Source organism: Sminthopsis crassicaudata, chromosome 1 (genome assembly GCF_048593235.1).
Source record: "Sminthopsis crassicaudata isolate SCR6 chromosome 1, ASM4859323v1, whole genome shotgun sequence".
NCBI lineage: Eukaryota > Metazoa > Chordata > Mammalia > Dasyuromorphia > Dasyuridae > Sminthopsis > Sminthopsis crassicaudata.
In genome coordinates this window covers 555,036,496-555,062,214 of record NC_133617.1, presented here as the reverse complement: position 1 = coordinate 555,062,214, position 25,719 = coordinate 555,036,496, and the positions used below count along the sequence as shown (strand labels likewise).

General features: G+C 33.8%; 1 protein-coding gene across 2 annotated transcripts; it reads right to left on the bottom strand.

Moving 5' to 3' along the window:
* LOC141550924 (carnitine O-palmitoyltransferase 2, mitochondrial-like) lies at positions 1 to 25,131 on the bottom strand. 2 transcript variants are annotated; one of them, XM_074282045.1, is made up of 5 exons: positions 24,721 to 25,131; positions 23,046 to 23,126; positions 21,765 to 21,871; positions 16,212 to 17,513; positions 1 to 583 (listed from the first exon to the last, which is right to left on the bottom strand). In XM_074282045.1, the coding sequence occupies exons 1-5, from the start codon at positions 24,945 to 24,947 to the stop codon at positions 249 to 251; spliced, it is 2,052 nt and encodes a 683-aa protein (XP_074138146.1). In that variant the 5' UTR covers positions 24,948 to 25,131; the 3' UTR covers positions 1 to 248. The 2 variants fall into 2 exon arrangements, with proteins under 2 accessions (XP_074138146.1, XP_074138147.1); XM_074282046.1 differs by lacking the exon at positions 1 to 583 and adding an exon at positions 14,330 to 15,196.
* Between the last annotated feature and the right edge of the window lie 588 nt (positions 25,132 to 25,719).

Below are 25,719 nucleotides of genomic sequence, written 5' to 3'. Positions count from 1 at the left end.
TCTAGGACAAGATATTAGTTGCATTTTATTTCACTGATTAAAAATCTCCAAGTCTTTTCTTATACATAGGATTATTAATAAACATTCAAGGAAGGCCATATTCTCATACTAACTAATGCTATATAAACTGAAGGGGGAGAATATATTATGTAAGATAACTCTTAAAAATAAAAATACCATGTTAACTATTTTTATCTTTCTATTTATGGACCAAGAAAATGCTTTAGAAGTATACACTAATAGTTTCCTTAGTCAGTGTTAAGTGATCTCCCTTCAAAAACATCAAAAAAATCACTTAAACTACCTTCAAGACTAAATAGAAACTCATCTAAATCTTTTTCCATATATGAAGTAATGTTACATCCTAACCAGTAGTCATAGATATTATATCCAATTCCAAAGCCATCAGGTACAACTGGTCCAAATCCACCAAGGAAAACTGAAGGACTACTTAATGTACTGGTTGAAAGGATGTTGTGGTTAATGTAGTGGTAGGCTGGGTCCTGGTAAAATTCAGGTATAGGGCCACCTCTGGATTCTGCAAGATACCTCAATGCGAACAAATGTCGATCAAATCCTTGTCCTAAATCAAAAAACAAAACACATTCAAATATAGCTTTTAAGATAAATCACTTATTTTTAAAATGAGTAATTATCTAGTCAACTTAAATAAGGCTGCAAACAAAAAGTACCTATGATAGCCCTTGACTTAGAAATAATCAACTTTGAAGTTTAATAGAGAACTCATTATTTTGCCTTCCAAACAAACCTCTACTCTAAATCTTTCTATATCTGTTGAAGGACATAATTATTCAAGTTAACAACCTCAACTAATTACTTTCTCCACATATAATGGTACATCATGCCATTTCTGCCTCTACAACATTTATCATAAAGGAGGCCTTTCTTCACTCACAATTACCATCTTCAACCCTCATCACCTCTCACCTGGATTGTTTTTTAAGCCCACATACCTGAAGTCTTTCCCCTTTTCAAACCATTCTCCATAATTGCCAAAATGATTATCCTAATGGAAGTGGATATCTTTGATAATGAGAAGATCCAATTCAGTTCCAATTGATCAATGTTAGACAGAACCAGCTACACCCAAAGAAAGAACACTGGGAAATGACTGTGGACTACTTGCATTTTTATTTTTCTTCCCGGGTTATTTTTACCTTTCTGAATCTGATTTTTCTTGTGCAACAAGAGAACTGTATGCATGTATACATATATATTATATTTAAGATGTACTTTAATATTTATAAGACTGCCTGCCATCTAGGGGAAAGGGTGGAGGGAGGGAAGGGAAAAGTTGGAACAGAAGTGATTGCAAGAGACAATGTTGAAAAATTACCTATGCATATGTTATGTCAATAAAATTCTATAATAAAAAATAAAAATAAAAAAAGAAACTGGAAAAAAAATTATTATCCTAAAACATACATCACTTTCCTATTCAATAACCCCCCAGTAGCACCCTATTGACTCCCTATATTAAAATGTTATTTTATCTTTCTCCCGTCCATTTTAATTTCTGCTTTATAATATGCATTATTATGAGTAGCAAATGTATATAATTTTAAAATGATATATATATATGGAGATAGAGTCAAGATGGCAAAGTAGCAGAAAGAAGTGAAACAAGCTCCCTTTCAAAACTACTTTAAATAAAATTAGAAAATGCACTAGATATAATCTTGATGGGAAAATCCAAGAGAAAGTTACAGTGAGTCATTTTTCCAGCCTAGGTTGGCTTTAGGAGACTGGCAAAACAGTCTGTGCATACTGGAAATAGGGTCTGGCCAGGAGCCAACACTAGCACTCAAGAAGAGATTCTGCAGGTAGGCAAGAAATAGTACAGTCGCATACCAGAACAACAGGAAGAGGTGAAAACTGACAGCTTTGTTGCCTACTATCCATTTCTAAGTCATAGATCCAGAAGGGACTTAGTAGAAATAAGGAATTGTTGTAGATCCTAGGTAGTCTACAGAGAAAGGAGGAAATTCAGAAGCAGATAGTTCCAAATATGTGCTCAAGGCACAAACCCAGAAAAAGAGAATGACTAAAATACTTATAAGGCCTCAAAGAAAAATACAGCTCATGCACAAACTCAAATAGAATTCCTATAAAAGACAAGAGGTTTTTTTAAGTTTTAATATTTTTTTAACCAATGAAATGAGAAAAAAATGGAAAAAAAAATTAAGAGCTATGGAAGAAAGAAGAGGAAAAGGAATTAATAACTTGGCAAAACCTTATCAAAGCAACAAAGTCTGAAAATTTAAATAATGGACCAAATAAAAGTCAATATTCCATGAGGCAATAAAAATATTAAAATCAAAACTCTGAAAATATTTAAGAAAATGTAAGGGGAAATTAGAGGGAAAGTAAAGTAAGGAAGGGATTAGTCCTAAGCAAAATTGACTAAGTATGTGAAAAAATATTTACAGTTCTTTTTAGCTATGTTAAAGAATGAGAATCTGAGGGGTACCTCTTATTGGGAAACGGATGAACAAATTAAGGTATATAAATAAAATATATAGAATAAAGTATATATAGAATAAAAATATATAGAATAATATAAAATATATAATAGAATAATAAAATATATATGTAGAATAAAAGTTATATGTAAATGGGATGGAATACTATTATGCTAAAAGAAATTGGTTTGAATTGATACAGAATGAACAGAAATAAGAAAACAATTTTTATAATAAAATATTGTAAAAGATAATTTTTTAAGAATTACAAATTAATTCCAATAAACTAGTGATGGAGAGAGTCATCTGCATTTAGAATGAGGACTGTGGGGACTAAATGTGGATCACAACATAGTATTTTCACCTTTTTGTTGTTTGCTTGTTTTTGTTTGCTTTCTCATTTTTTTTCCCTTTTTGATCTGATTTTTCTTGTGCAGCATGACAATTGTGGAAATATGTAGAGAAGAATTACATATGTTTAACATATATGGTATTATTTGTTGTTTTGGGAAGGATCTGGGGGGAAGTGAGGGAGAAAAGTTTTGGAACAAAAGGTTTTGCAAGAGTGAATGCTGAAAACTATCTTTGCATATATTTTGAAAATAAAAAGCTAGTGTTTTTTTTTTTAAATTAAGAATTAACTCTGATCAATGAAATCACTAACCACAGTTCTCGATGTCTATAAAATATGCACATCTTCTCCTAATATAAAAGGTAAAAGACTCAGAATGCAGAATTATATGTGTGCAAAAAAAAAAAGTAAATTGCAAGTGAAGCTCAGAGAAATGCAGTATTCTTAGCTTTAATTTTTTAAAAAGTAGGTAATTTCAAGGTAGAATTATGATCCAAAGTGGGTTTTTTTTCTATGATACTAAGGACATCTACTGCATCCCAAATCATCACTAATCATCTTGATTTTGACTTGCCACTGGACTTTGATGAGTCACTGGCAAACTTCAAGATTGGTCTGATGAAAATAGAGGGGAAATTCAGAAGATGCTAAGTGAAAAAAAAGAGAATTATATAGGATTTATCAGAAGAATATTTCATCCTTATCAAAAGTAAATTGGAGGAGCAGATAGATGGAGTAATGATAGAGCACCAGCCTTGGAGTCAGGAAAACTATTAAGTTCAAAGATAGTCTTAGACACTAACATTTCCTAGCTATGTGATCCTGAGCAAGTCACTTAATCCCAATTGCCTTGCAAAAAAAAAAAAAAAAAAAAAAGTAAATTGCAAGTGAAGCTCAGAGAAATGCAGTATTCTTAGCTTAATTTTTTAAAAAGTAGGTAATTTCAAGGTAATAATTATGATCCAAAGTGGGTTTTTTTTTTTTTTTCTATGATACTCTGAAGGCTATTTATGGGCCAAAGACCTATGGTACATTTCAGCTACTCAGTGTTGATGGAGCCACATTGATTAGTGATAAGGATATAATCCTGGAGAGATGGGCTGAATACTTCCAAAGTATTCTCAACAGACCATCATCAATCAATACTGAAGTCAATCCTTTTATAGTCGAATTGAAGAGGTTTTGAATGCCATTGGACTCCTCTCATATAGCAAAGCATCTAGTGCTCTAGGGCTTTGTTGACTTAAGAATTAACACCAAGAAAACACAGGACAACACCACACCATCCATGTATGGAACTATCAGTAACAACAAATGGAGAAACTCTGAATATTCATGTGAATAAGTTCACCAACTTTGGCAGTACACTTTTCAGGGATTTATGTATAAATGATGAGGTCCATGCACTCATTGCCAGAGCTAACTCAGTGTTTAGGAGGTTCCAAAAGAAAGTGTGGGTGGGAAGAGTAATGTATTAGACTGCCTACAAAACTGAAGATCTATAGAGCCATTGAGCTGACAATGTTGTTGTATGCCTATAAAACCTGGACAGTATACTAGCATCATGTCAAGAAATTGAATTGCCTCCATTTGAATTGGTTTAGTAAGATTCTGAAGCTCACCTGTCAAGATAAGGTACTGGGACAATGAGGTCCTTTCTCAAGTTAAACTGCCAAGCATTCAAACTCTACTTCAAAGAGTGCAATTCCAATGGGCTGACTATGTTTAGGCAAATACACATGTGATACAAGGACACTCTCAAGATTTTTCTGAAGAACTCTATAACTATATATAAGAACTCTATATATATATATATATATGATATAATATATATATATATATATATATATATATATATATATATATATATATATATATATATATATATATATATATATAACTATATATAAGAACTCTATAACTATAAAGGAACCAAATGTTCATGTGGACTATTTATATCCAACCTGTTGTATAATCTTCCAAATTTGTATTGTTCTGATCAGCCACAGTCAGACATACTGTATATATACAATATATACAATACATATATTGACCCCAATATAGGGTCACTTTGTCCTCTTCAAGAATGAAAGATAATAGCTAACCAAGCACCTGAAATGTGACTCTCCTCTTCAATATTTCTAACAGGAAATTATACCAATTAAAAATAATCTAATTATAGTCTGTAAATCCTAATGCTTATATATCAAATTAGCCCAACTGAATTATGTTGTTCAAATCAGCATTTATTTGTAAGACATCTTATTAAGTATTGGAAATCCAAAAGTGAAATACTTCAGACCAATATTCTTTCAACATGTAAGTGCTTAAAGTGTTCAAAGCACAGTACTAAAATAAATATAAAATTTATAAAAGACATGATCCTTGTTCTGATAGAGATTGAAATCTATTGAAAATGAGAGGTATATCTCAGACCTGTGGAGGAGGAAGGAATTTGTGACCAAAGAAGAACTAGAGATCATTATTGATCACAAAATAGAAAATTTTGATTATATCAAATTGAAAAGCTTTTGTACAAACAAAACTAATGCAGACAAGATTAGAAGAGAAACAATAAACTGGGAAAACATTTTTTGCAGTTAAAGGTTCTGATAAAGACTTCATTTCCAAAATATATAGAGAATTGACTCTAATTTATAAGAAATCAAGCCATTCTCCAATTGATAAATGGTCAAAGGATATGAACAGACAATTCTCAGACAAAGAAATTGAAACAATTTCTAGCCATATGGAAAGATGCGCCAAGTCATTATTAATCAGAGAAATGCAAATTAAGACAACTCTGAGATACCACTACATACCTGTCAGATTGGCTAGAATGAGAAGGAAAGATAATGCACAATGTTGGAGGGGATGTGAGAAAACTGGGGCACTGAAACATTGTTGGTGGAATTGTGAATACATCCAGCCATTCTGGAGAGCGATTTGGAACTATGCTCAAAAAGTTATCAAACTGTGCATACCCTTTGACCCAGCAGTGTTACTACTGGGCGTATATCCCAAAGAGATCTTAAAGAAGGGAAAGGGACCTGTATGTGCAAAAATGTTTGTGGCAGCCCTCTTTGTAGTGGCCAGAAACTGGAAACTGAGTGGATGCCCATCAAATGGAGAATGGCTGAATAAATTGTGGTATATAAATGTTATGGAATATTATTATTCTGTAAGAAATGACCAGCAGGATGATTTCAGAAAGTCCTGGAGAGACTTACATGAATTGATGCTGAGTGAAATGAGCAGGACCAGGAGATCATTAGATACTTCAACAACAATACTATATGATGATCAATTCTGATGGACGTGGCCCTCTTCAACAATGAGATGAACCAAATCAGTTCCATTTGTTCAATAATGAATAAAATCAGCTACACCCAGCAAAAGAACTCCGGGAAATGAGTGTGAATCACTACATAGCATTTCCAATCCCTCTGTTTTTGTCTGCCTGCTTTTTTTATTTCCTTCACAGGTTAATTGTACATTATTTCAAAGTCCTATTCTTTTTGTGCAGTAAAATAACTGTACGGATATGTATACATATATTGTATTTAACATATACTTAAACATATTTAACATGTATTGGTCTACTTGCCATCTGGGGAAGAGAGAGAGGAGGGGAAAAAACTGGAACAAAAGGTTTTGCAATTGTCAATGCTGAAAATTTACCCATGCATATATCTTGTAAATAAAAAGCTATAATAAAAAAAAAAAAAAAGAAAATGAGAGATATAAAATACAAATAACTATGATACACAACATCACATGAAAAGCACTTCAGAATTGCAAAACTAAGAATTATTTGATCAAAAGGAAAAGGTTGTTAGCAACCAGGAAATCAAGAAAGGTTTCATGGAGACTGCACTTGAATGTCTGAATTTAAAAGGATGGATAGGAATTCAGTAGGCAAAGAGAAGAAAAAGAAGGCATTCCAGCTAAAAGAAACAATATGATTAAAAGCAATGAGGCAAAGTATGTTTGGAAAACAGAAAGGAATCCAATTACATTGGATAGTAAAACTAGAAAATATGGTACCAAACTGTAGAGAACCTTGAATGCCAAAGAGTTTGAACTTTATTCAGTAGGCAAATGGGAGCCACTCAGGATTATTGAAGGACAGATTGCTGTGACCAGAGAGTAAAAGACTCAGTTTAATAATAAAATTAAAGGACTGTGTTAGATGAATTCTAAATTCTTCTAACTTAAATTCTGAATCTTGTAAAAGATTACTACTACAAAAGTCTGAAGGGTAGAAAATCATAACAAGTATAAAAGTAATTGCAAAACAAGAAAATGTATAATTAGCACAAAGGAGAAAGGCAAAGGACAATAACAAATGTGAAGAGGCACAGTTTTAAGCTTAACCTGGCAGGGTTTTTTATTGTTGTTGTTGTTACTCTGCAGCTCCACTCACTTTCTTAAAAGGGACTATCTTTCTTTAGAGCCTAAAAATGTTGGTGGAGGAAAAAAGACAAATATAGAGTGACTTAAACCTTGAGCTATCAAATAGATAATTCTTCCACTGTATTTTTCTGTAAAAGTTTGTGTTTTCTCCCTCTGCAAAGTTGATCTTTATAATTTACCTTCAAGGTCATGATTTTCTCAGCTTTTATTCTCATCTATTGGTAAATTATTCATTAAGTTCTAATTTTCTATTGATTTCTATGATATAATAGATTATTTATTTTCTTTATCATTCTTTATTGTATCAATTGATAATTTTATCAATTTTTGGGTATATATATATAAAGCACAAGATTAGCAGTTAGATAACCTAAATAATACACTAATTCCCACAAAATATTAAAGATCTAGCTAGAGAAAGGCCTCTAGAATCTTTACTGGAAAATATATGGGAGAACATAGATAAGAATAATTTTACAAGTCTACATCAATCAATGAGCATTAAACAAATATCTCTACTGTGTACCAGGCACTAAGTAATGAAAGTCTTTGTCCTTAAGGAATTCACATTCTTTCACAAGAGACAGCCTATTTTATGTATTTGTACACACATGCAATAATAAACACAAGGAGATGAAAGAAATGAGGGATTCAAAGAAGCAAGGTACAAATATAAAAGTGAAAGTTCTTGCTCATGAATAGTTTATATTCTATCAAGGGAGATTATAGTATGTAAGGGCCCTTTAAATGGGCGGACACAGTGCATCAGGAGATTGAGGCCCAGAAGTATTAGGACTGCCCTTGGGCGGGATCCTGGCCACGATGAGATAGCTTCGTAATGGGTGACTCTCTCGCTGATTGGCTGTGTGTGTGACCTCACAGGCCCTATGTAAGCCCACTGCAGGCAGCAACCGCCCTCTTTAACCTCATGCTGTTCACCCTGGCTCCTAGCCTGGGTGGCCAAGCCAAGATGGGTAGCCGAAAGAGGTAAGGATTTTGGTAGTGAACACATGGGTCTTCTGACCAGGTGTTCACTCGGGAACCAACAAGTCAGGGCATCAGCTAGGGCATTATGTGAGTAGGTATAATAAAGGCTTTTAAGATTACACGTGGTTGTTCTTGAGTGCGCTACCGGTTATTAAGCTATAGATTCAAGAGATTGTGGCCAGAGACCTTAGAAGGCCTCAGAGGAGGCGAGCCGGGTAGAGCTCACACTGCAAAGGACAGTGGTCAAAGGTACTCTGGTGGGTCTAGGACAGACTAGTAATTGTAACTGCCAGGAGAGCACGTTACAATAGTATGTACATATGTGAATGATCAGAAAGCCATTTTGGTTGTTCCATAATGTATGGCATAATGTCTTATATGGCTGGAAAGACAAGTTCGGGGCAAGATGTGATAAAAGGCTTTAAAGAACAGAGGAAGAAACAGGGAGTCGCTAGAATTTAAGTAAAGAAAGAAAATGGCTAGATTCAAATTTGGGAAAATCACTTCAGCAACTGTTTGTAGGATAAATTTAGATGTTAGAGAAACTGGAAAAAGGAAAAATAACAGTCTGAATAAGAGAAAAGGAGGGCCTGAATAAGAATGGGATCCATGATTGATAGAAAGAAGAGAATAGATCCAAGAGATATTATAGAGGCAGAAATGACAAGATTTGCAAAAGAATTAGATATTTGGATTAAGTGTGAGGAATTGAGGATGACACTGAGTTTGCATAAGTTGTAGATGATAAGTTTATGAAACTTCTACTTCTAAACTGAAGGGTTCAATGAGTAGTTGGTAATGTGGGACTACAATTCAATAGTTTGCAGTTAGATGTACAGATGATATCATTATAATAATTAAACACATGTGAGTGGATTAGATTATCAAGAAAACAAAAAATAGTAGGTCTAGAACAAGGCTTTAAGATAAATGGTCTACCACAATTATTGTATGGTTGTGGAGACATGATGATTCAGTACAGGAGAAGAAGAAATAACCAGTAAATGAGAGAGAAACCAAGAGAGGAGTGTCAAGTCACAACGTCAAATGCTACAGAGGACGAAAAGGAGGAAGGACATATCAAAGGACATGACAATGAAAAAACGATTATGGAAAACTCCTCTGGTTGAATGAAAAGAAGGGAATAAGCATTTACCAAATACTTACTGTAAGCCAGGTGCTGACATAATTGCTTTACAAATACCTTATTTGTAAATAGATCACAAAGAACTGAGAAGTGAGAAAGTAGATACAAGGAAACTAGATAGCTTTTACTAGGAGTCTGGATTACAATGAGACTAGGATAAAAGCTTCAAGGAATAAAAGGGCCTACTAATGGTTTTGTAAAGATGAGAGAGAGGCCTGGGTCAAGATGGCAGATCTGGGACAATCATGTAGCTGATCTATTTCAGCATTCTCCTCCAAACAATTTAAAAATACCGCTTCAAAACCAAATCAGAATGGTAGAGTAAACAAAGGACAGAGTGAGGTATTTTTCTGGCCTAAGAAAATTTAGGTCAGCAGAAGCCTGGGACATCAGGGTGGAAGTTTTCTGGAAACTCCAATAACTAGCTCTGAAAACATGGCAGCAAAAAGCCCCAAAATTGATATTTTCTAAGATGAGGAGGGCCCAACTTTAGCTTAAAATTCAAAGTAAAAAAAAAAAAAATAATAAACTGGAAAAATAAGAAAATAACAAAAATAGAAACTGATCATAAAAAGCCATGACTGGCAGGGAAGACTAAAACATAAGACAACAATATGAAAACAGCTATCCAAAAAAAAAAAAAAAAAAAGCTATGAAGAAAAATGCTATTTGCACCCAAACCCAACAAGAGTTAAAAAAAGAAATGAATGGTAGAGGAAAAAATTGGGAAAATAAATGAAAATGATATTTAAAAATTATTAAAAGAGAATTAACATCATGGTTAAAAAAAAAAAAAAAGGTACATATACAAAAATACTGAAGAATTCCTTAAAAAGGAAAATTGACCAAACAGAAAAGGAGGTACAAAATCTCACTGAAGAAAATAATTCCATAAAAATTAGAATTGGGCAGTCAGGAGTTAAAGATTTCATGAGATATCAAGAAACAATAAAACAAATTCAAAATAATCAAAAAGAAGAAGAAAATAGGAAATAGCTCATAGGAAAAAGAAATGACCTGAAAAACAGATTCGAGAAAGATAGTCTACCTGAAAGCCATGTTAAAAAAGTGAGCCTAGGAACCATATTTCAAGAAATTATCAAAGAAAACTGCCCCAATTCTTTAGATCTAGAGGATAAAGTAGACATTTAAAGAATTCACAAATGACCTCCTAAAAGAAAAACCCAAATTAAAAACTAAGAATATAGCCAAATAACAGAGCTCCCAGATCAAAGAGAAAATACTTGGTGCATCCAGAAAGAAACAACTCAAATATTATACAGTCACAGTCAAGATCACACAAAATTTAGCAGCTTCAACATTAACGGAGCAGAGAGTAAGGAACATGATATTCTGGAAGGCAAAAGAGCTAGAATTACAACCAAAAATCACTTATCCAGAAAAAGTGAATATTATCCTTCAAAAGAAAAATATTTCATGAGAAAAGAAGACTTTCAAGAATTCCTGATGAAAAGACTAGAGCTGAATAGAAAATTTGACATTCAAACATAAGACTCAAAAGAAACATAAAAAATAAACATGAAGGGGTAGCGAGGTGGTGTTTTGGATAGAGTAGCAACCCTGAAGTCAGGAAGACCCGAGTTCAAATCCGACCTCAGATATTTCCTAGTTGTGTGATCTCTGGGCAAGTCACTTAACACCAATTGCCTCAGCAAAAAAAAAAAAAAAAAGTAAATATGAAAGCAATCATAATAGACTTCAAATAAGAACTTCATCATTATTAGAGGTCTACACAGAGAGTATGAGTCAATTATGTTGGGATCTCAAAAAAAAAATAAAATGAAAGGGTGAGAAAGAGGAAAGCATCGGGAGAAGGGAGAATGGAGAAAGTATAGAATGGGGAAAATTCATATAAAAAGCACTCAAGAAAGAGCTTTTACAATAAAGGAGAAAATGGGAAGGGAAAAAATTGGTTCAACTAAGGTAGTATATACACATTCAGTTGTGGATAGTTAATAGGAAAATTGCAGAGGAAAGGGAGAAAAAAGGCATAGAAAGACACACATAGTGTTTAAAAAGGGAGCAGAATTTAATATGCTTATAGGCAGGGATAGTAATCATGATCTCAGCCAAAACAAAAGCAAAAATAGGCCTAATTAGAGAAGATAATAAGGGAAACAAAGTATAGTATAAACAATAAAATATTATCAAAACTTTACATCAAGTTTCTCTGATAAAGGTTTCATATATACTGAGTTGAATTTATTAAAATAAGAGTCTTCCTCAACTGATAAATGGTCAAAGGATATAAACAGGCAGTTTTTAGAAGAAAAAAATCAAAGCTATATTTATGTGAGAAAATGCTCTAAATCATTATTAGAGAAATGTAAATTAAAACAACTCTGAGGTATCCCCACACACCTACCAGAAAAGACAAATGCCAGAAAGGATGAAAAAATAATAGCTTCATTAATGAACTACAGGTATAATAGTGAACTGATTCAACCAATTTGGGTAACTATCTGAACTATGCCTAAAGAGCTATAAATATTAACCTGACAATACCACTACTAGGTATGTATCTCAAAAGTATCAAAGAAAATGGAAAAGGATATATACATTAAAAATATTTATAGCAACTTTTTTGTGGTAGCAAAAAATTGGAAATCAAAGGGACACTCACTAGTTGGGGAATGGCTGACAAAGTATAGCATATGCTTATGATAGAGTGCTACTCTGTTATAAGAAATGACAAGGGAAGTGATTGCAGAAAAACATGGTAAAACCCATATGAACTGATGTAAAAATGAAGTAAGAAACACCATAACAGCAAGGTTGTAATAATGATCAACTGTGACATAATGACTCTGACCAATACAATGATACAAAACGATTCCAAAGGTCTCTTGATGAAAAAACTGCTAGGGAAAGAATTGAAGAACTCAATACAAATTGAAGTATAATTTTATCCCTTTATATTTCTTACTCTTTGGGGAAATGTGGCTAATATTTTACGTAATTTCACATGTAATTCTCAGTGGGTAATGAAGAGAATTTGGAACTTAAAATTTAAAAATAATGTTGAAATTAATTTAAAATAGAATAAGGGAGACATGGGAAATGGTGAGGAACATGTGGGTATGAAGTGATAAATGAATAAAAAGAAAGGATGATCGTTAGGGCAGTATGGTAAGAGTCAGAAAAGGAGGTAATTAAGGGAACATAAGGAGGGTTTAGTTTTGGAGTAAAGGAGAAAATGAGGGATAATGAGAAAGTGTTCTGAGAGTCAGAAAAGGGAAAAAAGAACTCACAGTTAATGACTTTTATCTTTCTAATGAAGTACAAAGAGCAGTTCTTAGTTGTGAGGGTAGGAGGAAACAATAGTGCAAGAGACCAGAGAAAGATGGTTTAAATAGCTACTGTAGAGAATGCAATAGAGAATGAATTAGGGAAGAGTAAAAGTATTGCCTTGCTTCAGTGAGGACCTATTTGAGATTAGAGACCATAAATTTGTAATGCAACTAGTCAACACAGTAGATATTTTTTCTACCTTCCTTTCTAGCATTGAATAAAAGTAGAGAAGATAAATAGTGGAGATAAGCCAGGGTTGGTCTTAGGAAAGGCACGAATGACTCAGAAGTAGAGAATCATATCGAGCCAAATTAGTTAAGAGTTAAATCTGGGAAGTAAAATAAGAGGCAAGATCAGTGCCTGGAAAAGTACTAAGGAATACATAGACTGAAGGTCACGATGAGGATATAAAACGGAAGAAAAATGGAACACAGGGAAATGATTGATAGAATACTATGGTTGGATGATGGAATTTCAGAGTTCTTGATCATGGAAGTAGAACAATGACAAGATTTTCTGTATTAACAAATACTTTAAATTTGAAGTTATAAAACTTACTCAAACTAAAAGAGATGGAGACCATAGACCTATCCTAATGTTCCCAAATCAATTTCTTTCTAAATGTTTAAATTCTAGTGGAAAAATAACAATTGAGAACAGATCAAGAAGAGAAAACTTAAGAATAACTGGACTTCCTGAAACTAGATTTAAAAAAAAAAAATCTTGAAGAAAACTGATCTGAAACCACCAGATCAAGGAGAAAATTTTATGAGCAACAAGAAAAAACAATGTAAATACAGCAGAGTTACAATTAGAATCCCACAAAACTTAACAGTGGCTACATTAAAAGACCACAGGTCTTGAAATATTATATATTGAAAAGCAAAAGAACTAGGATGGGGGCTAAAAATATCCCACCCAATAAATTTTAAGTATAATCCTAAATGGGAAAAAAAGGATATTCAATGAGTTGCCAGACTTTTAGGATTTTGTTACCCAAAAAAACCTGAACTTAATAGAAAGGGGGAACATAGAAAGGTGTGTAAGGGGAAAGATGGGGGAAGAAGATAAAGACGGAATCCTGGGTTACCAAGGATAGGTTAATTAATAGCAAAGCAAATTAGTGGATAGAAATGAAGCAGAGGAGTCAGTAGGGATAAGAAATAAAAGATACACATAAACATAATGATCCAGAGTAGATTGGTATTAGGAAGGGAAAAAAAAAAGCAATATTAGTAATCATTGATCTCAAAGTTAAAGCAAAAATAAATTTAATCAAAAAATAAAAATAAGGAAACTACACTATATGCCAGTCATATTAATCAATATTGTTTTAGATCATTTAAAATAATTAGATTGTATATGGTTACAATATTGCCATGGTATAGGAAATGATGAATTGGTAGATTTAGACTTATAAAGGATATTTTATCCTCTTTCAGAGAAAACAAGTGTAGTACAGACCAACAGATGTATATGAATAATGTGTGTGTGTGTGTGTATATATATATATATATATATATACATATAGTTACATATATGTATGTATATATATATGTATTTATAAATATGGCTACAATGAATTGTGGTCATATTTATAAATACATACATAACATACATACATATCCTTCTTGGGGGAGGTGGTAGGGAGAAAAGGGGGAAAAAGAATAAAGTAAAAAGTATACCACAGAGAACAAAAGAAACCTACAAGGAAGCAAAGAAAAGATGGACAGCTTTGAACACAAACTGTGTAGTATTTATTACATAGGCTTTCTTGCAATGGAAATTTGTTGTCTCATATTTTGAATTCTCTCATGTTCTGTTGTGAACATGGCAAATTTTTTCCTTTTTCTATTTTGAAATAAAAAAGAAAAAAACTATTTTTTCACTATTTTCTTCCTACTATCCCACTCAGTGTCAGAAAGGAATTTTAACAAATTGCCATTGAAATCAACATGAAGTTGAGAGGTAACAAAAAATTTTACTTAAAAATTTGATCATATACCTTAAGTAAGAATTTCTGATGACTGAGACTTCTGAAAGGGGTTAAATTATTATTATGCCTAAGAGTCCTAGCTTGTCATATAGTAAGTAAAACATATTCCTTGCCCATGTAGAGCTTGATGATATATATACTCAACCAAACATATCAGAAAAATTCTCAATCTGTTCATATCACCTCATCGATCTAGCTAGAATCCTTTAGCTTTTCTATTTGTTGTATCTTGGAAATCCCTCAATTATGATAAAGCTCAGCAAGGATAATAAATATAGCAAGGATAATACCTGAGCTGTGGAAAATCTGTTACTTTTCAAAATACCTACTAAACAAAAAACAACCAGAACCCTAAAACAAACAAAATATTTCCTACTTTCTTTCCCTAAGCAATCTATCTGATGCTTATACTTACCTTTATGTCCTTTCTCTGTCTTGTATTCCTGGAACATTTTTTTTTTTAAATCTTCTCCAAATCCCTCATTACATTCAGTTTTAAAAGTCTGAACTCCAAAAATAAACAGGACAATAAACTTCTGTCATACTTTTAAGATTTGTTTAGTATTTTGTTTCATAATGCATTTCCTTTATATCAACCTTATAGAGTTTACATTTTTAATGATGTTTTTGGGTAAAATTAAGTGTAGTATGTTATTAATTTTTTTGAAAACTATACTTGAAATGGTTAAATAAGTATGCTTATATATTCTTTAATTTCTTAAGTTAATTTCTAAATTCAAGGTATAAAGTTTAAATATTAATTCCCTTGTTTTAGAGATGAAATAATATCACATGAAAGTTAAATGACTTGACTAGAGTCATCAAGCTATTGTAAAATAGATCAAATTGCTATCATGTTCAAGAGTTCCAGCTGGTTATTCAGAAAGTAAAACATGTAGCAAAGACATCACTTCTATAGAATGTGGAGGTACAACTAAAAAAATTAGGAAAATTCTCAATCTGTTTATATTATCTCATGGATCTAGCTAAAACCCTGTACCTTATCCATTTATTGTGTCTCAGGAATCCCTCATTTATGGCATGTCACCACTTTGGTGATAAATACCCTCAAAGTATTTTGGGCATCTAGATTTTCTAAAATCAATGTTCTTTTCACTTCAAGGAGGAAGAACCTTTTTCTTATTAAAAAGTAATGGAAAGAGCAGTAGGATTGGTTTGTGTCCTGATTCTTGTGTTTACTACATGAATTCATGAGCAAGTAAATTTTTCTGAACTTTGATTTTTTTTCATCTATAAAATGAGGATAATAATACTTATACTGTCTCTATACAGGCTTGCCACAAATAAAGTGCTTTGTAAATGTGAAGTTCTATATAAATTTTAGAAGGTTTCTTTTTGTCCGAAGTTATCTAATACACTAAAATTTCACTGTGCAATCAATAATATAAAAAATTCTACTGAAAATAATAAGTTTTAAGAAATGACTAATTTTGGACTACTAAAAATGTTAACAATACTGTTTTCATTATGAACTTTACAAGGTAGCATAAAACTAACCTAATGCAGCTTCCATTTGTAAAAACCTGTGGTATTTTGAACAGCTGTCAATTAGCTTTCTTAGCTCTTGTGCATTATACTTTTTCCGGTCTCTGATAAACGCCTGAGCACATTGTTTTGTATAAATTGTTGCAGGTCGAATAGTTTCTGTGCGACCGTGTTTAAAGCCAGCAGTACTACATGCTTCATATGTAGGAACCATTTTCCCAAAATGACGGTAAGCAGCAACCTGACATGCAAGTTGAAATACAGCATCTGGACTCATTCTTTCTTGCATTAAGTATTTTTTCCCAAACTTCCTAAACTCAAGTGGTTTCACAGTCATTTTATGTATTTGTTTATCAAATTTTTGACGTGCAACAGTCACAGCTGACTGAATTGATTCATTCATATGAAATTCCAGCTTTTCTACATTTGTAGAACATAATATAGCAGTAGTACTTCTTGGTGTAACTGCCGGATGCTTCGTGCTGTCTGTATATACTTCATTAATAAAACGGAGAACAGCAATTCCATCTCCCCAAGAATGTTCAAAATTTATCCCTGCAGTCCCATCACCAGTGATAATTAAACTGAAAGATTTGTCAAACCAACGATTATAACCATATCCATGAAGCATACAATGTGATAGGTGAGTACTGTTTTGTATTATAAAACTATCTAAACACAAGCAGAATATTGCACTATCAATTTTGTACATGCTTTCTTCATTCCCAGCTTGCAGAAGCTGTTCTCTTACTGCTGCCCAGGTATTTCTGTTTTCAGTGGTTAAGTAGCCCAGCGGATACTCAGCTACTGTTTCCCCATCCTGTAAAATATTAATTAAATGTGCTTGTATTTCATATGGATGTAGAATATTTCCAATAGGATCCAATATGTCAAATACATAAAAATTTCCATTTCTCATCACTAGCAGATGGCGTGCAGCAGGATCTGAAAACAGTTCATCTTTATCTTGTTTAGGAACTCTGGAACTGTTAAAGAGATGAACGTACTGTGACATATCTAAAGGATAAGCTTCTGCAAAATATGCTCCATACCAAGACATACAAGTTGGAAGAAGGCTAAGAAACCTTTTAAAGGCCTTACTTTTACTCCATTCAGGGTTGACATAATAAATGTCTGGTTCTAAGATATGACTCCTTAGAGAGTTACGAAATTTTATTGCTGATACAGTCAGATTTGTTGCTCTCACAAGTTGGTTATTGTATGATTCCTGTGGATCTCGTTTTAATGTGATGAAAGGATTAAAGTTTAAAACAATAGGGTCTCTTGAAGAAAGATACATATCAAGCCATGGACCTGCAAAAACAAAGAAACAAAACCAGATAAATAAAAGTCAGTGAAATAGTTTTTTGCAACTAAGGTATAATTATATTATATAGGTATATTTGCATAAAGCAACTATTATGTCAAGGAAAAATTCAGTTCCAGTAAACTTTTATTTATTTGGCATTAATAGGAAGAAGGAATTCTCCAATAATAATAAAAAGAATTATTTATTTAAGGTCTTAAATTTGCAAATTACTTTATATACATTTTTTTTCATTTAAATCTTCCAAAAAAGTTCCGAGGAAGGTAATGCAAATGTTGCCATTTAACAAAAAAAAGGAAAATTAGACTCACAGATAGTAAAGTAGGACTAACAGTCCCACAACTAATAATGACAGAGCTAGAACTTGATACCAGATCTTCCTGGTTTTGAGGCCAACTCTCTATACCACATTGGTATACTCTAACATGCTTCTAATTTTGTCAGCTGGGAAATTATATTACCAACTTTATTAAAATGATATTTAGACAAAATAAATAGACCTTTTCTACAAAATAGTGAATTTCTACTCACTCACTGGAAACAAGTAAGCTAGTAAACAGTACAGAAAAGCAATTTATTAATATATTGAAAGCAACATATCTATTTGACAGCCACTATTTGATAAACTCCTTGTTAGCAGTTAAATACTAAATTAGGAAGTTTCTGTAAAAGTGTTTGGCTTCTATTAAGTTAGTATTTGTGGTAGGTGGAAAATACTTATTTGTACCATTTAGTAAAGCCAGAGACTTTCCATAATTAATTATCTACAAGAATTTGAAATTGCCTTAAAAATATACAAATTGAGATTAACATATTAAAGACTTATAATTTCACTGGTATGAGCATTTTCCTTCATTGACACAAAATGCCACCCCTCTTTGAAATTTAATATTGTTTTCATTTTCTTGAGGCCTGCCTGCTTATGAGCCTCTCTGGGCTAATCTCTGGTCCACAGTCCTTTAAAATGAAGCCTTTCTAGCATAATAGGACCTTTCGGAGCTTGTACTTTGTCACCAGTCTTTGAAAACTCAAGGTTATCCATATACCACAGAAGGAATTATAGTAGTACTTTTAATGAACTAATTAGTAAACATCAAACTCATTTGCACTTGGAGAAAATAACATTAACATAAAATATCACCCTTTACCAAAGTCCTATTCTAAGCCTTTATCATGGTATAGAGATGACGCTGGGATCCCAAAGCAATGCTAACAGAATAAGCTTTGGCCAATGTCAAGCTGTTTTGATGTGGAAGCCTGGGACAGTATTTTGCCATGCAAAAAAAAAAAAAAGGCTTGACTATGAAATCCAGAGAGAATTTCTGAATTTCTAGAATATTGGCCACTAGGTGATTAATTTTTTTAGTCACAGTAGTTCATGATTATTGTCTCCTGAGGCACAATAAGGTTACAATTTGCGTCAGTAGAGAGACGACCTTTCACTGATGAAATTATAGCTCTTTTGAAGTATGAAATGTCACTATTAAACATTTATTGTGCATCTACTAAATGAGCAGATTGGGTAGACAATCTAAGTAGAAATCAATTTCACAAATCTGACATTTATGCCAAGCTATAATAATTTTTTAAAAATTAATATTATTTATATTAGACATGATTGAAAGAATGCTGAATTTTGATTTATGAAATCATCAATATCAAGTTGGAAGGAACCTTAGAGGCTGGCAAATTACTGAACTTAAGAGTCAGACCCAAATTCAAAACCTTTCTTTGGACACTTGCCTGAAGCTGAGTAAGATGCTTAGCCTTTCTGTGCCTCAATTTCCTCATCTGCAAAATGTTGGAATCAATGTCCTCTAAAGTCCTTTCTAGCCCCTAAAATCTCCTAGGATTTATGCTCCTATGATATTGCCAACCCTTTCATTATGCAGATGAGAAACCTAAGCCCAGATTGGGGCTAGCTCAGATCATATAAACGGTAAATGGAGGAGCTGGCTCCAAATTTATTACTTTTCTCTCTATACCACATTGCCTCATGTTCATATGATCTGAGTTTGAATCCTGCCTCTGCCTTGCACTTTCTCTGTGAATGTAGGTAAATCATTTCACTCTTTTTTCAGCTCAATTTCCTCATTTGTAAATTGAGGAAGCTTAATTTAGTTAAACATTTATTAGATTAGGTGACTTCGAAGGTCAAACAAAAAAGCATTTATTAAATATCTATTATATGCTAGGCATGTACTAGGTAGAGAAAAAGTTATTCTGCTCTATTGGAGGAGACAGCATGTAAATATTTTAAAATTTATAAAAATATATACAAAATAAATATAATTTTGGCAAGGAAGGCACTAGGAGTTGGGGAGATAAGGAAAGGCCTCATCAGTAACTAGTATATAGCTCAACTTTGAAGGAAACTAGGAATTCTCAGGCAGAAGTGAGGAGAAAGGGCATTTTAAGGAAAGGGAACAGTATATGCTTTATGATGAGGAAATTAAAAATCATGAGCAAAAAGGGAGGCCAGTCTAGTTCCAATGATCTTGTGATGGAGAGAGCCATCTACCCCAGAGAGAGGACTGTGGGAACTGAATGTGGATCACAACATAGCATTTTCACTTCTATTGTTGTTGTTTACTTGAATTTTATTTTCTTTCTCCTTTTTTTCCTTTTTGATCTGATTTTTCTTGTGCAGCAGCAAAATAATTTATAAATATGTTTGCCTATGTGGGATTTACATATATATTTGTTATCATGTTTAACATATATTGGATTACTTGTCATCTAGGGAGTGGGAAATGGGGGGGGGATTGGAACACAAGGTTTTGCAAGGGTCCATGTTGAAAAAATTATCCATGCATATGTTTTGTAAATAAAAAGATATGATAAAAAACATATGCAAGGATAATTTTTCAACATTGACCCTTGGGGGTAGCTAGGGGGAGCAGTGGATAGAGCACCAGCCTTGAATTCAGGAGGACCTGAGTTCAAATTTGATCTCAGACACTTAACACTTCCTAGTTGTGTGACCCTGGGCAAGTCACTTAACCCCAGCCTCAGGGGGAAAAAAAAAAAGTTGACCCTTGCAAAATCTTCTGTTCCAAATTTTCCCCTCCTGCCCCCCCTTCCCCTAGATGGCAGATAGTAATACATGTTAAATATGTTAAATTATATGTTAAATCCAATATATGTATACATATTTATACAGTTATCTTGCTGAACAAGAAAAATTGGATCTAGAAAGAAAAAAAAATAACTGAGAAGGAAAACAAAAATTCCTTGAATATGTTTTGAAAATAAAAAGCTTCAGAAAACAATAATTTTTTTTAAAGCTTAAAAAAAAAAAGCAACCATTTAGGCCAAATACTAGAGTACATGAAATGGGAACAACATATAAATATGGAAAGAATAGCTGAAAACAGATTTTTTAATGGCTTTAAATGTCAAACAGAAGAGTCTGTATGTATTATCACACTGACAAGTATGAGGAAGGAGAATGGGGGCAGGGAGAAGGAAGAAGATTTGAGGCAAGGGGACCAATAAGGAGTCTACTCTACTGTTCCAGGTGAAAATAAGGGTTTAAACTAAAAAAGAAGCAATGTGAGTGAAGGGAAGAATAAGAATGGAAAAGGTGTAGAAATAGAAGCATGAAAGCTTGGCAACAGATTCGATATTTGGATTGAGAAAGGAAGGATTTGACAGTGATTTGAAGTTTGCAAACCAAGGTTAACTGAAAAGATAAGTCTTGAGAAAAATAGGTCCCTTTATTATTGAATAATGAATTGCATAATCTAGAAAAAATCCTAATTTCAATCAATGTGAGCTTTGAAAATCAACACCTAAAAAAAGTCTTTTTCTCCCTCAGTAATGAATTAGCTTATATGAAGAGTTGAACTTTGTTTCCAAAAAGTTACTTTTACCTAATTAAGATTTGCTAAAAATCAAGTTCCTTGATCTTTGGATAAACATTTCCACTTCAGTTTATATAAAAGGAGGATGTAACATGAAGAAAACAGAAAATCCCACACTATAAGTATCTCATTTAAAAAATATATTCCAGATAAATTACTACAAAGAATAAAATGTGACATTGTAACAAAAACAAATTAAAGAAGCAGTAAAATAATCATTACATTTTTCAATAAAGTTTTCATTCTAGCAATAAGCAGATTAACACATAGGTTTCCTGAAGTATCTAGAATTGAAACAGCTACTGCAGAAAACAGAATTTAAAAATTAAAGTAAAAGTATAATGCCTAATATTTTTAAAAGGATAAACAAACCTGTTATGTAGCTTGTATGAAAGTTCTTTTTATCAAGCTCAATAAGATTTTTGTGTAATTCTTTTCCAACTCCATTTTTAAAAGTCATTGCAAGTTTTTCAGTATTTCTATAGTTTATAAAAGAAAAAGTTAATACTAGATAATATAACATAATTTTTAAATTGTTCACTTATTCATCTCAACACATACATTTGCACTTTTAGAATTTCCATTTCTTTAAATTCTCTTTTGCTTCAAAATCTAATAAAAATTTTCACATGGCTTCTGATTTTTTGTTCCTGTTAATCTCAGACTTAAAGACCAAGATGAAAGGTAAGGAAACAAAATATAATTTTAAAAACTCATTAGTCACATGAATAGTTAATAGCCTTAAAATATCTCTGTTCAAGAGAAATTCTATAATTTTGCTACTTTGCCTTTTGCCACCACCACACATAATTTTATCTAGTTCCTATGGCTGTGTATTACTCAATTTTTAAAAATTTTGTTCCCCTAAATTGTTATATTCTCCACAGGTATAGCTTATCTCACAATTAATTTGAAAAAAAAAATTCACTATCTTAGCAGCCAAACCTAGGTTCTAAATACTACTCCTGTCATTGACCAACTATGTAATCTTTGCTAACAATTTTTTATCTCATCCTAACTAAAATGAGATAGTTTTGACAGTCTCTTAAGTTTCCTACCACCTCTAAATTCTGATCTCTAACACTGGCTTGAGGAAAATATCTTGTAATTATAGAAGCATTTTAACTGCTAAGTTAACAAGAGCAAAAATATATTCAGCTCTTATTTTGTCTTAACTGAATAAACTATCTAGTGTTAAAATCTTCCTATAAAATAAATAAGTGTCCATAAAGCAGATTTCTTTTTCTATGCAGCCTGAGTAGATATATGGTGCTAGGAAGGCTCAAATATCAAGGTCACCAAAGCACTACTGGAAACTTCTTTTTGTTGTCAATGCTGCTTTCTCTTTAACATGTTTTGAGTTTCTCAAGTTCAGAACTTTTTATCTTGTGAATTTCTGATTAATGCCTAGAGCAGTACAATAAAGCCTGAGGGCCTATAAGTGTGAATTGAGGATTGCAATGATTTTTTCAGCTTTATAATATTCTACCTTCCATTAAGAGATGTGGAAAATTACATAACACCAAGAAAAATATTCACATAAAAGATTTATGCTTATTTGCTGACAACTTCAGCCTTTGAAGGAACTTATGAGGAATTTTTACATTTGTCATTAATATGGAAAACTTTTCTATCACATTTCAGTGGTCCAACCTGTATTCATTATCTCCCAGAAGAGGTTTCTGAGCAGCCATATATCTTTTGATGGAATCCTCCAACTCTGGAATTGGTAATCTGGAATTGTGTGATTTTAAGAAAAGCAAATTCAGTATGTTTAGGTATTGAGGCAGAATTTTAGGTCAATCAGTTCATAATTGGAGGGGCACCCTTAGAATTCACAGATTTCATTCCAGTCAGTTATGTATTGCAACACTATGAAGCAAGTACAACTGTTAAGTAAGGAAACTAATTCTCACATAGTGACATGGAAACATTTTCCACACTTATAATCAGCTCTTCTATTACCAATCAATACATATAACAGAGAAAGAGTTTGAATCCAACTAGAAAGCAAGTATTAATCCATAAATCTTGCCACCTAATAAAATAAAGCATAGGAGTAATCAACAATCAGGCACTATAATTTATACAGAGATGAAACAGTGAACTGGGAAAGCAGTGTTTCATTATAAATTAGGACAGAAATAATAGGGAAGAAATGGTGTTATAGAAATGAAAAGTTTCCTTTTGGAGAAAAGAGAAATATGAGAACGATGATCTCGGACACAAAAGTTCTGAAAAAAATTCAAGTAAGATCTCCAAAGGTTTGTAATACTAGTAAATTTGCTATATTTTGGGAATGTTCTTTTCTATTCATACTACTGAATAAATCTCTTTCTCAGCTTCTGTAAGGATTATAAATAAAAGCCAATAAAAACTAGTTAATGCCAATGTGCATATGTCTAAGGCTATGGAGATAGCCTTTTATCTATGGAGATAAAAACGTAGGAGTGATCAACAATTAGAAACTACACAGTTCAATCTGATGGAACAATAAAATGAGAAAGAAGTGCTTCACTAGAAAGACAAAAAATAATATTGGTAAGAAATGGTGTGGTGAAAGAGAAAAATCTTTTGTAGAGTCTTTTTTCCCCTGGGGTGGGGAGAAAGATGAGAATTATGATCCATGATATCTGAAAAAATTCAATTAAGATCTTGCAAATATTCTATTTGCAGTACTAGTATATTTTATTTGCAATGCTATGTGGATGTGTTTTTCATTGTTCTTAAGTCTTTCCCAACTTCGGCAGGAATTATAAATGATGATTAATTATGAATAAAAATGACAAAAAGATTACACACATAAAACCAATCTGTGCATAAGCCACGTACATATCACATATACATGGATGCCTAAGGCTTATTTTGGCAAAGTGTTTGTGAATTGCTGAGATTTTTTTTAAAAATAGGCCCATTTTGAGGGAGCAAATCTTGTCCCATATTGTCTGCGGGCTGCACTCTTTTCGGCTCAGCTGGAATTTACATTAAACGCCAAGTTTTTCCACTGTGCTTATTTTGCCTCTCTTCCATCCCTAAATCATCCACAGTTTTAACATCTGGACATGGCCTGATTCTTTTCTCTTTCTTCTTGCACGTCTCGGCTTCGTTTCCCGATGTCCCTTCAAATATTTAACTAACAGGCTCCTCTGCCTCCTTGGGCACACTCCCAGCCCGTCAGTCCGTGCGTCTGTGCGTCTGTCCGTCTGTCCGTCTGTCCGTCAGTCCATCGGTCGGAGGTTGTTTCCCACCGCCATGCTGGAAGTCTCTCAGATTCTCGAAGTCTTCATCCTCTTCCTGGGGCGAGGGGCGGTGGGGAGAGGGTCCTCACCTGGGTAGGCTGGGCTGGAAGTGCAGGGTGGGGATGACGCTGCGGTGCACATAGTGGTGGTCCAGGTCCCAGGTGGAGGCCACGAGAGCGTGCTCCGTGGACCGCCAGTAGTAGCGCGCGGCGTCCGCCCCGGCCCCCCTCACTACCGGTGACCACACCCTCCACCAGCCCCTCCGGGACGACCGAGACCGCCAGCAGCGTGCCCCTGGGCCTTTCAAACGCAACATCTTGCAGCGGAGGCAGCTGGCAACTCCCACCTCGGAGGGGGCGGGCCGCAAGCACAGAGATGGTCGCTAGCTCCCGGCAGGCCGCGCTCGGCCACAGCGCTGCTGGCGAGACAGTTGGACGACCCGAGCTCCAGCTTGCCTCGGTAGGGGGGCCTCGGGGACTCCGCGGCGCACGCTTGAGAGCGCAGGCGCAATTGGGACGGGAGCGGGGCCGAGAAAGATGTTGAGAAAGGGAGGGAGCGAGGGAAGGGCAGGGAGTGCCACCTGGTCTCTAAGTAGAGTGCCGCAGACTGGCATAATCTGTACATATACATGCACGCTCACTGTGTGTGTATGGAGCAGAGAGTACATAAACTAGAGCAGTGTACCTGATGGATGCTAACTGCTTATGGTCTAGCGGATCTTGTGGGGTAGACACCTTACGTGTGTAAGGGTAATTACCCGTGTAGGATCCAGGTGACCTTTTAAGAAACTCAGAAAACTGGAAGACACTTAAATTTTTTTTAAAGTATTGTGACTGTAACCATCCACAAACAAATTATAACTTGAAGGGTTACAATGTTGTTGAAACACATTTCACTCTAGAAAAGGAAGGGGGGGTGTGTGTGTGTGTGTGTGTGTGTGTGTGTGTGTGTGTGTGCGCGCGTGCGCGCGGGAAGGTCCACTGTACAATCTGGGCTTGATATTCAGGAAACGGGGGGACGGAGAGGAGGGAGGTGCTCACCGAATTTGCCCTGGAAAATCGTAGGAGCGTGGGGAGAAGTGAGAGACT

Excerpts from the sequence above, each read along its gene's own strand:
- LOC141550924 (XM_074282045.1), bottom strand. The coding sequence starts at position 24,947 with ATGTTGCGTTTGAAAGGCCCAGGGGCACGCTGCTGGCGGTCTCGGTCG. Across the intron at positions 23,127-24,720 it reads TTCCAGCCCAGCCTACCCAG|ATTACCAATTCCAGAGTTGG; the intron begins GTGAGGACCCTC and ends ACACAATTCCAG. Across the intron at positions 21,872-23,045 it reads CTGGGAGATAATGAATACAG|AAATACTGAAAAACTTGCAA; the intron begins GTTGGACCACTG and ends TATAAACTATAG.